At 47.1% G+C, this 14,333-nt stretch overlaps 1 protein-coding gene across 3 annotated transcripts in view; it reads right to left on the bottom strand.

Annotated features, from left to right (window-relative positions):
- Positions 1-14,333, bottom strand: part of Pcx (pyruvate carboxylase) — a 111,281-nt gene that overhangs the window by 19,956 nt on the left and 76,992 nt on the right. Inside the window, exons 1-2 of one of the 3 annotated variants that reach the window (XM_006531678.4) lie at positions 7,337-7,495; positions 62-197 (exon numbers count right to left, since the gene is read on the bottom strand). In XM_006531678.4, the coding sequence (XP_006531741.1) occupies positions 62-197 (136 nt within the window). In that variant the 5' untranslated portion in view covers positions 7,337-7,495. Of the gene's footprint in view, positions 1-61; positions 198-7,336; positions 7,496-14,333 lie in introns of those variants that run through there. The other 2 variants (NM_008797.3, NM_001162946.1) reach the window with 2 other exon arrangements.

The raw sequence follows: 14,333 nt of genomic DNA, 5'->3' as shown, positions 1-14,333 counted from the left end.
AGGGTGAGGAGAGGAGGCCAGGCTAGGCTGGCCCAAGGACCTGAACCCTGGTAGTACTTACCTCTGTTGGCCACCATTACTTTCTTGATAGGCTTATACTCCAGACGCCGGACATTTGGGGAGGCAACAGGGGCCGAGGAGGATCGGCGGACACCCAGGAGCCTCAGGCCCCCTCGAACTGTTTGGAACTTCAGCATCTGAGGAGGGGCAATCAGAGTCTAGGTTAGAGCAGGCTACTGAGCAGCCCACATCTGGAAAGAGAGGAAAGAAGGAGGGACCCTGACCTACAGAAGACTACAAAGCAGGCACCTCATCTCTGGTTCCATCTGTGGTGGAGCTGTGGAGAGCAAGCAAATCTAACCCAGAGAAGCTCAGCTCAACATCGTTGTAACAGCACAGAGTTACAGAGCGGCCCTGTGCAGGCATGGTGTGCATCTTGATGCTGTGCACTCAGGCTCACTACCCTCATTCTCCACGAACCTCTAATATAGACTTCTTTTATGTGTTGATCCTGTCAACCTGCTCTCTCAGGAGGTAGCTTTGGCTCTCAGTTAAAGTACAACGCTTTTTCAAACAGAGGCCGGAACCTTCCTTCTACTGAGGAGTATTAAGCAAAATATTCATCACAGCCAGAAAGGGCAGCTGAAGAAGCTGATCCAGAGACACAGGTATGCTGTGGGATTCCACTGACAGGAGGTCCTAAAATGGTTAAGATGGTGAGATGGGGCTAAAGGAGAAGCAGAGAGGGGTGCTGTTCTAAGCTGATGGTAGGACGGGGAGTTGTATTTAACAGTGACAAAGCTTCCGTCTGCACCTTGAGAAGGACTTTGTAGCAGATGGTGGAATTGCTGTGAATGGACTTAATGCCACTGAACTGTGCACTCTGGCTGAGGTGAGAAATCTGCCATGGCGTACTATACTGCAACTTAATTTTTTAAATCATCTGAAAACAACTTACATACCACAAAGCAGGACTCATAGCTAACTACTCACTTTATAAACTAAAGATGCAGCATTGTGTGGAGGTTCCAGCTATTCAGGAAGCTGAGGCAGGAGAATTGCTGAAGTTGGGGCTATTCTTGGCTACACAGTGAGTTTCAGGACAGCTTGAATTATAGTGTGACTTCTACCCCTACTCCCTCAAAAAAAAAATCTATGGGAAGGGAGAAAAGGATGAGGTACAGAAGACAGAGGAGAGATCTAGGAAAGAAGGAAAAGACAAAACAGGGCTCACATCTCATTGGGCCTCTCCACCCATACACCTTTATCTAACAGTGATTTGGTTCTTAGTAAAAGGTAGAAATGGTTGACTCAGCCACTTGCTTTTAAACATAAAAGCAAACTCAATAAATAAAGCAAACATTGCAAAAACCTTGATGTCACAGGGACAACCATCGATACAGAGGAGGGGAACTATGAGCAGGAAGAGAAGGCATAAACAAGTAAGTCCTACAAAGAAGAAGAGGGCAGGGTAGCTGCAGGCCCACGCCACCCTGAGGCACAGTTTGTGGCCTTAAGCCCATAAAGGGCCTGATCTGTGAGGCCCAGCCAGCAGAGAGGGAGAAGGAAAGGTAGAAGCTCACTCTGACCACACAGTGATGACCAAGTGCTTCAAAGGTCATGTTTTGTGAATGTCCTGGGGAAAGACGGTTACTGCAACTGGACATCAGAGATGATTCTTTGAAGAGGGGACATAGAAGATGGAACCTGAACAGGGAGAAAGAGGTGGCCACATCCAGATGGGTGAGAACAGTAATCACCAAGGCCCTGAGGGAACAAGCTTGGGACAATGACAGAAGCTGGACAGGTAGGAGATGGAAGGAGTCCTCTGTGAGGCAAGGTTGGAAACATGGACAGACCAGCTGGTCACTGCCTCCTTCAGGCCATGAGCAGGTCTAAAGGGCTATTGGAAAAGCCCTATCAGACCATCTTAGAGGCTGAGAAGAGATGCAGAGCCTCTGACTAGGGCAGGGGCCATGGGATCAAGCTGGAGTCAGAGAAGATGTAGGATAACCTCAGACAACATTCACTCTGAGATCCATTGAGTTGAGGACTGATGGGCCAACACGACAAGACTATAGAGAGAAAAGCAGGGTCAGGAGTGAAGGGAGCTCATGGACAAGAGGAGGGCAAGGGGGAAAGCCTGGCATTATGATGACAGAGAATGTATAAATCCTGTAGAATAGAAAAGGCCCAGGCCTGTACTTTTTGACTTGACTAGGAGGAAGAGCCAACAAAGAGACAGCTACCTAAGAGGAAAGAGAAAAGCCAGGAACACAGTGTGCTGAGCCAGGGTGCACGTCTTGCTAAGCTCAAGGCTTCAAAAGTGTGTGTGGAGGAGTCCCCGTGCTGGACTCCAGGCTCCAGCTTTTCTAAAATAGCCATGTCTTGACCTTAGTAGTGCTATAAACCCTAGAGCAGCTATGGGTTGTTTTTTTTCCTTAAGTTTCATGGAGCCCAGGTTGGCCTCAAACTGCATAGGAGTTCAAGATGACCTCGAACTCCTGATTTTTGGGAGCCCCCACTTCCCAAGCTACAGGGATGCACAACCACAGTTGGCTACAGCCATGATTCTTGTTGTGTGTTTAGTTTGTTTTTGCCTCTGTCTGCCTCTGGAGTAATGGTATTAAAGGTGCCACCACTGACCAGTGGGATGAAGTTTTTTATGTATGTCCCATAATAAAAGTTTAACTTAGAAATTGCAAGCAGTAAGAGATTAACAGGAATTAATAATCAAATAGAACAATAACAAATGCCATGACACAGCCATGTGAATGTGATCTCAGGTCTTGCCTGTGGATTGTAGCAACTCAGCGTATTTTCTGCTCCTTAGTAACTCAAGAACTTTCACCTTTTTCACTTAAAGAAAGCAGATAGCTTCCCCTGACAAATCTTAGCAGCCAGCCTCACTTCCCTTCTGCTTTGGGGCCACTGAAGTAAAATACTGGTTACCTAGATACAAGTTCCACAGCAGTCAATGAAGACTGAGACACTACTAACAAACTAGCAAGCAGGTAGCAAATACAGCATAGAGACTCTGAACAAAAGTGAAAAGTGTGATTCTTTTTTTTTTTTTGAGACAGGGCTTTTCTGCGTAGCCCTGGCTGTCTTAGAACTCACTTTGTAGACCAGGCTGGCCTCTAACTCAGAAATCCGCCTGCCTCTGCCTCCCGAGTGCTGGGATTAAAGGCGTGTGCCACCATGCCCGGCTCAAAAATGTAATTCTTGATTTGGGTGGGAGGAAGTGGGAGACTGAAAGACCCATAACAGCATACCACCTAAAACTTAAGACTTGTTTATTTCTAGAATTTTCCCTTCATTACTTTTGCACCATAAAATGCCATGGGAGACTGAACTGAAGAAATAGGAATTGGTGGATCCTAATGTTAACACATTGTGGACAAACTGGGCCAGCATGTCACTGACTAGGAGTTGAATGTCTATCAGCAGCACCAAATGGCATCATTGGTACGTCCTGAAGTGATCCACTTCAGGAGTATGGAAGCCACAGTCCTACAGGGCCCTGCCTCAGATATACAACCACGTTTAACTAAAGCCTAATTTCCATATTTTACCCAATGGGAGACACACACAATTTTTATTCCTCCAAATATGTAAAATTAATGTTTCAAAATTAATGTTTCAAATATGTGAAAGATGCTAAGCATTGTGGTACAAGCCTTTAATCCCAGTACTCAGGAGGCAGAGGCAGGTGAAACTGTGAGTTTGAAGCCAGCCTGATCTACACACAGAGTTCCAGGACAGCCAGAACTATGTGAGAGACTCTGTCTCAATGAACAACAAAAAAAGCCCAACTATGTAAAAGTTCATATGGGACATGAACTGGAGAATCAGTTCAAATGAAAGGAAACAAAACGACAGCTAACTGCACATAGGCGCTGATTGGACCCTGGACTTCTGTTGTCAGCAAGGACACAAAGGGACTGCAGATAAAGTTTAAACAAGTCTGTAAGTTACACAGTGTGTATCTTGCTGCTGCTCAGTAGTAAGGAGAAGCTCTGACAGCAACACAAAGCCCAGCACGTGAGGTCTTCCCTGCAAACGTCTAGACACACACTGCAGACACACACTGCAGACAGAGCAAGGTGTTGCACACAGCAGCTTCATAAAAGATAATACCTCCAACTGAGAAGACACACAGGTCCCACTCCCAAGTCCTGTCCAGTTACCCTGCAAGCCCTGTTCAGATCTATCCAGAGCCTTCAAGCCAGGCCCACTAATGCACTGAATGGTCTCAGCACCATCAAGAGTTCAAGGCCAGTCAAGGCTATCTTTTGAGACTAAGTCTTGTTATAATATAGCTCAGGCTCACTTGAATTTACTGTGTAATCCCCCTGCGTCAACCCCAAAGGCTGAAATTAAAGTGTGTACCACTACACCTAGCTTTAAAACAAAACAAAAGCTTCTACAATACAAAAAGTACATTGAAGCTGGGAGGGAAGTGTGGGGGGCTAGAGTGGATCTGATCAAGGTAAGTTATATAAATATAGTCAAAAAATAAAGTTACAGTTCCTTTTACAATAAATGTAGGCCTCCTGTTCCTTGCTGGGTCAGTTCTACTCCAGGAATCCAGAATTCCATATTATGAAACAGAGACTGAGATGTGTATGTGAGGTGTTCAAACACCTCCATTTACAACACCAAACAGCAGAAGGGATTTAAAGTCTGACTGGAAGGTCCTGGGTAGACATTACAAATCCACAAATGAGGGGTTTGCATGGGTGTTTACAATATGGAAGGTGTTTGTGATACAATGTGAAGCCAAGAAAATGAGATAAACTATATATACCATCTCATAAAGTTTCTTCTGGAACCAGGCTGACAGCTGGTGAGATCACGCCAGTGAAGTGCCTCATTGCCACAGATTGGTGCAGTGTGTTTCTTTCCTCCCTTATGCATCTATATATCCCAGGTACAGAAGTCTGTATGTTTTATCCAATGGGAACATTTATTTTCTAAGATAAGAACTTTACTTATTTTTTATTGCTGTACTGGAAATAAGAAGCTGTAAAAACATGGAACAAAGCAAAGCAGCACAGCCACCACTAATGGTTAAAGTGGCGCCTCTGTGTGTGGGTGTGTGGGGGGGACACAAGGGCTACAAACACAATGGTCATCAGTGGCCTGATCACAGTCAGCATCTGCCATCTGGAACTTATGCATCAATGACTGGGTCCTGATTACCACTTAACCATCAGTACCGGTGAGAAGCCATCAGCAATTGGCTTAAGTCTCTATAGACACACAGTTTATAAACGTAAGCCTAAAGCCCAGACCTTAGGCCCTGTTGAAGGAGATCCCCACTTCACCATCCTTTAACACTCTCTCCTTCCGTTTAGTTTTCTTTGACTGGGAAGTATTTTTTTTTCTTCATTATTAGTTTTCTTCAATTTTAATTTGTCAAAATTCTCCACTTCAGACAAGTCTGGCTTATCATTCACTCATATTGACTGCCTGCTCCAAGATATGTTCCAGGACAACAGGTTAAACTGCTGCTGGCTCAGGACCAGGCTGGGGGCACATTTAGAAAAGAAAATGGGCTGTCGAGATAACTCAGCTGGTAAAAGTGCTTGTTGCCAAATTTGATGACCTGAGTTTAATCCCAGAACCCACATGGTGGGAAGAGAGAACCTCAACAAACACAATGTGGTACTCATGTCCACTCCTCACCAAAAATAAATAAATGTAAAATACACTTGTAATACCAGTTCTTGGTAGGCTGAGGCAGGAGATCAATCTTAAGTGCAAGGCTGAACTACATAGAAGATTGTTTCTTGATAATCACTCGCCACCACTTGAGCACTTGACTCTCATCCTTTGAGTAAACAGGTGAGTTTGCTGCCCTGCCCCTCTCTCATCACACAGGCTCCCCATTCCCCTCTCGAGATAAGGAGTCTTCCTTGGATTGGCATCAGGTGAGTTCCTGGAAGGCTAACCCCACAGAATGTGTGTGTGTGTGTGTGTGTGTGTGTGAGAGAGAGAGAGAGAGAGAGAGAGAGAGAGAGAGAGAGAGAGAGACTTGATGTGATTCCCCATAAATGATCTTGGTGGCCCAGTGACTCCTTGGCAATCCCAATCCACAAAGAACCTGGGGCCAAGAACACTGTGAAGAGAAAGAAGCCCCTCTCAGCCCTCATATCCCTGAAAAGGGCAGCAAAAGCAGACCTGAAGGTAAGTCCTGAGAGACCAGCTACTGGAGAGCAGAAGCCAGGGCTGGCAGCAAACCTGCACAAAATTACAGGCAGAAAATGGCAAGGCCCTTTTGGATGGAGTCAGAGCAGAGGCAAGTGGGAGCAGCCACCACCACTAGAGCTGGTGGGGCCAGGAGGCCCAATGTTAGCCTGCACTATGCCTGCCTGCCTGCCTAGGCCTAGCTCTCTTTTTTTCCTAGTACTGTGGTTTGGCAGCTCTGAAGCCCAGTTTCCTCATCTGTAAATTCAGGTGCCACTTCTAGCCCAGATAGATCATTCCCGGACCAACTGAGACAGAGACCTGAAAGTACTAAATCTTGGTAATGAATGCCAGCTGTTGTCACTCTTTCTCACTGTCTTTTCTCCTCCCACATGAATGGAGGGATATAGAAGAAATATTCCCAATCTCCCCAAAGCCCTATACAGATCACACCAGCATCCCTATACATATACATATACATATACATATACATATACATATACATACACATACACATACACATACACATACACATACATATACATACATACATGTTCACACATGCATGTATATACACCAAGGTCCTCTTGCTAACTGCCCCAAGGCCCTCCATCAAAGCCTTTCTCTGTATAGAGGTAGCATGAAGTCTGCTATATACCAATCCCTCCAAGGTTTTCTGAGTAGGATATTGATATGAGTCATACCAACACATACACACAAAAAGAGACAGACACAGAGAGAGAGAGAGAGACAGACAGACAGAGAGAGACAGACAGACAGACAGACAGACTAGTCCTCTAGCACAGAGCATGCTTTCATCACATGTAAAAACCTAGCCTAGCAGTTGATTAAGATTTATAGGGCCATACCTGCTCTGGAACAATTACCTTGTACCAGCCACCAACACACATACACAGAGAGAGAGAGACAAGAGACAGAGACAGAGAGACAGAGGCACACAGAAAGAGACAGAGAAGGAGACACACACTGTCGCACACATACAGAGCGAGTGAGAGAGAGAGAGAGAGAGAGAGAGAGAGAGAGAGAGAGACTAGTCCTCTAGCAATCCCAATTGAAAGCTAGCATGCTTTCATCACATGTAAAACCCTAGCCTAGCAGTTGATTCAGATTTATAGAGCCATACCTGCTCTGGAACAATTACCTTGTACCAGCCAAGCACCTAGGTGTGCTGCACACAGAGGACGTGATAGAGGATCCACAGGCAGTAACTGCTCCACCCGAGGTCATTGGCCCCAGAATACAAAGTTCTCCAGCACTAGACTGCTGGAGGCCTGGGCTGTAGCCAAGGCTGAAATCAGGGGAAGGGGCGCCGCCTCCTGAGGCCATCATGGGCCACTGGCTGCCTAGGAGGGCCGGGCCAGAGAGGCGGGGCAGTGGGTCATGCAGAAAGTAGATGAGCAGTGGCCTAGAGCCTGTTCCCTGGGCCCTCAGGAATACACAGAATTACAAGACAATACCTGCTAGAAAGCAGCTGCAGACTTTTGTGGTGGATTTTGGACATACTGCCACTTGAAGTTCAAGGCATAAAAATGTCACTCAGAAAGTAGAATGGTACCTAGACAGGCTGCTTGGTAGGGACTGTGCCAGGCATGATGGAGGGCAAGGGTCACATTAGCCTGAAGGCTGGTTCACTACTACAGTCACAGGAGGCCTGTGCTGCAACCAGCCTCTCCCCTAATTCAATGCACTGCCAGACACAAGACAAGGCCGTCACAGACAAGAGAACATACCACCTTGTTCCTAAGCATCTCCATAGCTGATCTAGCCTTTCCCTCACTGAATGAATCCCACTGCCCTCACAGGCCTACACTCAGGAACTTTTAAAATCATGATCAGCCAGAGAGATCCAGCCGCAGGACAGCTGTGGACCCACTGGGTCCCCTTAGGGCCCCACAGATGTTGTGACAGCCAACGGAGTGTTGAGTTCCAGGGTCTGAGATAACTCCAGTGATAAGGTTGACCAAGTTGCACCTGAGTCTCAGCAAATTCTCAAAGCTGAAGGGACAGAACCGTCTGCACAGCTCAGGGGGTATCATAGAGCTTGGGGGCCAGGTGAGAGAGCTCAGGGGTATCATAGAGCCTGGGGGTCAGGTGAGAGAGCTCAGGGGTATCATAGAGCCTGGGGGTCAGGTGAGAGAGCTCAGGGGTATCATAGAGCCTGGGGGTCAGGTGAGAGAGCTCAGGGGTATCATAGAGCTTGGGGGCCAGGTGAGAGAGCTCAGGGGTATCATAGAGCCTGGGGGTCAGGTGAGAGAGCTCAGGGGTATCATAGAGCCTGGGGGTCAGGTGAGAGAGCTCAGGGGTATCATAGAGCTTGGGGGCCAGGTGAGAGAGCTCAGGGGTATCATAGAGCTTGGGGGTCAGGTGAGAGAGCTCAGGGGTATCATAGAGCCTGGGGGTCAGGTGAGAGAGCTCAGGGGTATCATAGAGCCTGGGGGTCAGGTGAGAGAGAAGCAGAGCACCTAGGGTGGTAGGAAGACCTTGGGTGGGCACTGAATAGTGTGGTACCCTCCAAGCCCCCCAGAATTCCTCGTTTGGGTACTAAAGGGGACCCAACCTGTCCTGGCATCCTAATCTAATGTGACCATCCTCTTTCCTCACAACAGTGCCTCTTGGGAAGGTGTTTCCAATTACAGCCCTTCAGGCTGGCACTATTCCAGATGTCTCCTGTCATCCTCATCCCAAAAGATAGCATGGCTAGAGAGAGTAGTGGGAATGGGGGGCAGGCTTTCACTTAGACCACACAGTACCCTATTAGGGGAGTACTTGGTTGGATGGTTACCATGAAGTCCTCGTAGTTGACAATGGTTCAGACTCCAATTTAAATCCTCTGAGGGAAAGCCCTCCTACTTGGTGACATCAATAGTGGAGACCTGAAGTTTGCATTAAGCCTGAAGCTTCCAGAAAGTTCCTTTCCTTCTACATGGGAAAAGCACTCTGATTCTGCAGGCACAGCAACTGGTCCAGAGCACATGCCTCAGGGGATACCATACTGTCTTCCTTGGAGTGACACACAAGTAGAACTCCTTTCCTGCCCACAGAGATGGGGGAGATGGCAAAAGAACAAGCAACCCACTGTTCCCCAAGATCCTTCATCCCATGTTCCTCTTCAGAACACCAGCAACCTGAAGAGGCCTGTTTGCTATTTTCTGCAAATGCTGGCTAACAGATCTCATTCTTGTCTCGGGTTGTGCATTAAAAACAGGGAAATTCCAGGAGCTTGAAAGAACCCAGATGTCCTTCAACAGAGGAATGGATACAGAAAATGTGGTACATTTACACAACAGAGTACTATTCAGATTCATGAAATTCTTAGGCAAATGAATAGAACTAGAAAATATCATCCTGAATGAGGTAATCCAATTGCAAAAGAACATACATGGTATGCACTCACTGATAAGTGGATATTAGCCCCAAAACTCCAAATAACCAGGATACAATTCACAGACCACATTAAGCTCAATAAGAAGGAAGACCAAAGTGTGGGTGCTTTGGTCCTTCTTAGAAGGAGAACAAAATACTCACAGAAACAAATATGGAGATAAAGTGTTGAGCAGAGACTGAAGGAAAAGCCACCCAGAGACTGTCCCACCTGGGGATTCATCCCATATACAGTTACCAAACCCAGACACTATTGTGGATGCCAAGAAGTACATGGTGAAAAGAGCCTAAAATGGCTGTCTCCTGAGAGGCCCTGCCAGAGCCTTACAAATACTGAGGCAGATGTTCACAGCCAACCATTGGACTGAGCGTGTGGTCCCCAATAGAGAAGTTACAGAAAGGACTGAAGGAGTTGAAGGGGTTTGCAACTCCACTGGAAGAGCAATACCTACCAGCCAGACCTTCCAGAACTCCCAGGAACTAAGCCATCAACAAAGGAGTACACATGGCTCTAGCTGCATATGTAGCAGAGGATGGCCTTGTCATACATCAATGGGAGAAGAAGTCCTTGGTCCCATGATAGATGCCCCAGTGTAGGGGAACTGAGGGTGGGGAGGTGGGAGTGGGTGTGTGGGTGGAGGAGCACCCTCACAGAAGCAGGGGGAGGAGGATGTGATAGAGTGTTCCTGAGAGGGAGGGAAACCAGGAAAGGGGATAACATTTGAAATGTAAATAAAGAAAATATCCAATAAAAAAGAAAATTATAACATTATATCGAAATAAAATAAAATAAATTGGAGGATTATAAAACAAACAAACAAACAAACGGGAGAATAGACTGCTGTGACTGCCACTGAGGACGTGTAAATAACTCCTCTCCAGCCACAGTGAATGAGCCACAGTGAAGCGATGGGCGTCTAGCACACCTGTTTCTACCTTGTTACTCAAGGCAGCTCTTGGGAAACTTTTCACCTCATCCTGCTCCAGTTTTCTCCAACACTGGATCTATGAACTCAGCATTCCTCCTTCCAGACAGAAAACCATAGAGCTGAAATGGTGCCTACAACAAAATGCCAAATGAGGCAGGGCAAAGGTCCTAACATCACAGGCGTGAGGTCTGTCGCACTGCCCATGTGGGTTCTACAGTGAGGGGTGGGGGAGGCAAGCTCCCAGTGTCAGCAGGTCACTCTACAGGGTCCTCTCCCAAGCTCCCAGTGTCAGCAGATCACTCTACAGGGTCCTCTCCCAAGCTCCCAGTGTCAGCAGATCACTCTACAGGGTCCTCTCCCAAGCTCCCAGTGTCAGCAGGTCACTCTACAGGGTCCTCTCCTTCAGAGGCGCTTTTACAGTTGCTTTAGGATGAACTGACAGCAGCCAAATATGAGCACAATATCCATGCTTCCCTCAGAGTGGGAGCTCTGAACTAATAGGCATTAAGTCCCCACTGTGGAACTGAGCTGTGACTTTCATCAGAAACATAGTGTGACAGGTATTTAAACACTGAAAATACCCAAAATAGAAAACCTACAATTAAAAAACAACAAAAACAAACCTCCTGACCTCCATCAACTCAGGGTCTCCCTCAACACCCTGCACTGAACAGCAGACAGCAACAGTGCCAGTGGTCACATGTTCCAGATATGTCAGAGAAGTTTCAATTTTCCCAATAAATCATCAAATGTCCCTAGAAATTCTGCTTCTTCAGACCTGAACTATATCTTGCAGGCTGCCTCCTGTAACCAGAAGCAGCCAGCATAGAATTCCATGGTCAGGCCTGTTTGAGCCCAGATACTATGGCTACTATACTGCTGAAGAAATGTGCTCCCTGATAGAGCAGCCTGGCTGGGGAACAGGGCAGGAAGCCCTGTAAGTGCCGCAGTCAAGTGGCAGGCCCTAGAATGTTCCTTCTAGAACATGCGCGGCTTTGATCTTAACTATAGCTGCTTTTACAGAGTAGGTAGTAGAGGGATCACAAGGCAACATCCTGCCTCAGGCACTGGTAGCCAGCTGTCTCAAGTCAACTACCTGTGCTGACTCAAGTGTTCTGGAAAGCAGCCAGCTGTGCAGTAAGAAGGAAGAACAACTCAGAAATAGGCCCTAGTATCTACCAAACTAACCAACAAAACCTATTTCCCTCTTCCTAGCACCTGGCCTTCCCATGCTCCATTCCCACTACCCAGAAATCTCAGCCTCAGTCTGTCCTCTCCCTGGTGCTTTGGTATCAGCTACTGTAGCCTAATGACATGTCCTTTCATCTGTCCCTTTTGGCCGACAGATCCTGGGGCCCCTGTGGTCGTGTTTAGTTTACCATGAAACATCCTAGAGAGAGCAGTACATCCACCAGAGGACGGTGGCCAGGGAGGAACGCTCGGCCGAGATAGGGAGGAACGCTCGGCCAAGATTTTCTGGTTCACCCAGCCTGCAATTGCCTGCAGTGGCCCAGGATGACTGGTGTGAGGGAGGCTGGGAAGAAGGAAACAGGCTTTGTTGGTTAGTTGGATGTAGGGGTGTCACAAGGTAACAAGAGAGGACAAGAGAAGACCACAACAGGGACCCCCAGCCTGAATGTACAGCTTCAGCAAAACACTAGAACATTATGGCAGCTTGAGCTCCAAGGGCTCTACGTGGCCCTGGGTGGAGCTGGACCACTTATAATCATCAATGGCTGTATATGGTCCCACAGTGCTCAGCAAGCCTCCATTCAAATGCTACAGGAAGGGGAAGCCTGAGTATCTGCTGCTGCTACATAGAGCTTCTATGTGTGCAAAGAGACTCAGAGATAGGAGGCAAGAGGGTAGGTATCTCAATAGCCTGGAGAATAGTAGGAAGAGGATAAGGGACAGGTCACAGGGACTGCTGATATGGAGATGGCTGCTTTGTCCCTATGCCAGGCCAACAGTGCCCTCTGGTGCAAGAAGCCATCACTGTTAACCTGCTGCCCACACCCCATCCAAACAGGAAAGGACACTTGCCCTGATTTCTCCATATCCTTTGGGAATCTGAAATGAAATGCTTTCCTAGACACCCATATCCCCAGGTGGCTCTGACAGTCCTATTTGGGCAGCTATGGTCCCTTGAGCCACTCCATTCTCACCCACCGAGTTCCCATTGAGAGGCTCTCCCTGGAATGAATCTACATCCTCAGCAAGGTACACTTGACGTCACAACAACTGGCTGATCCATCTGTCTCTTCTTACTGGGCACGATGAATACGTCAGGCACAGTAACTTTAGCCTATTTGTTCCTCTACTATCTCTGTAACACTCTACATAATACTTGGCACCAAATTAAATATATGCCTGGGGAAGGCAATAAAGAATGAATGCATGGTGAATGAATGAATGAGTACTCCAGGTCACACAGTGAGAAGAACCGTGTGAGGCTGTTAAAATTCATTCAGAAATATTGTGGAGCATTTAGCAAAGATTAATAAGGTACAGTTCCTTTTGGGAACAGTACACCCAAACGAATAGTGTATAAAGTGTCCTCTCCACAAAGCTTAGAACCCAGTGTGCTGCTGGCAGGACACAAGAAAGGGCAAAAGAGCAGGGCAGTAGAGAACACCTGGCAGACTGAATGTTTGCTTCTGCCCCAAATTTACATGTTGAAACCCTGACCTTGGACTTCCCAGGCTCCAGACTACAAGAAAACACGTGTGTTGTTTATAAGCTCCCTGCTCTGTGGCATTTGTTAAGGTAGCCCAAATGGACTCAGACACAAGCTAAAGGTGGGAACTAAAAAAGTCAAGTTTCAGAGCTGAGTGTGGTGGTGTTGAGAAACACTAAAGTCTCAATCCTAAACAAGACTGGGCCATGTCTTTGGTAAGGCAAAGCAGACAGCAGATACTGGCAGATGGTCCAGGAAGTTTCCAGAGTCATGTTGGCCTGCTCTCCATCCATACACTCCTCTTTCATGGTTTAAGATGGTAAAAGGCCTTGGCTGGATAAGAGCAGGACTCTCAGAAGCTTTGAGGGACTCTGGGATCTGGTAAGTCCAAGACACATAGCCTAAATTGAGTCTCTTCAAAAAGATACGTTAAAGTCCTACAGCTCTGATTATAACCTTATCTACAAATGGAGTCTTTACCAAGCAGCTCGGATAGATACTGGATGGCATTTATAACCCAATATATGCCTGGTGTTCTTGTAACATGGAGAAACATGGACAGTGACAGATAGACAGATGGAAAATAATATGAAGATGCAGCCAGCCATGAGACTATAATGATAGGTCTACAAGTCTAGGAAGCCAAGCATCGATTGCAAACATAAGAAACTGGAAGAGGTCAGAAAGGACTCAAGGCCTTAACGGATAGGGCCTTATTTGATGCCCTCCAAAATCTTGGGTGTTTTAAGCTTGTCAGAGTTGGTCTTCTGTTGTGATGACCCTGAGAATCAAGCAATCAGAGTTCTCACAGGTGGCCAGAACTCTGTAGACCCTATTATGGGGCTAGGAATACATCCAAATGTACAATAGAACTCTTCTCTCCTCTGCTCATCCTGCTGCAGGTTGCAGCTGCAGCTGGGGTTTCAGAGCATGTAGCTATTTAGGACTGGCTCAGCCGGGGAAGGTGAGTGGGAGGCAGCAGAAAGACAAGTGAACAGTGATGCTGTGGCACACGGGGCTGCTGGGAAAGCTGGGCTGAGCCAGGAGGAAGGCCTCTGGGGTCAAAGACTTCAGAGTCAAGCCATGGAAGACAAGAGAAGGGGAGGAGAAAAATGGAATGAGGAGAGAACATC

This window comes from Mus musculus, chromosome 19, assembly GCF_000001635.26.
Source record: "Mus musculus strain C57BL/6J chromosome 19, GRCm38.p6 C57BL/6J".
Taxonomy (NCBI): Eukaryota; Metazoa; Chordata; class Mammalia; order Rodentia; family Muridae; genus Mus; species Mus musculus.
This window is presented reverse-complemented; position numbering and strand designations above follow the sequence as displayed.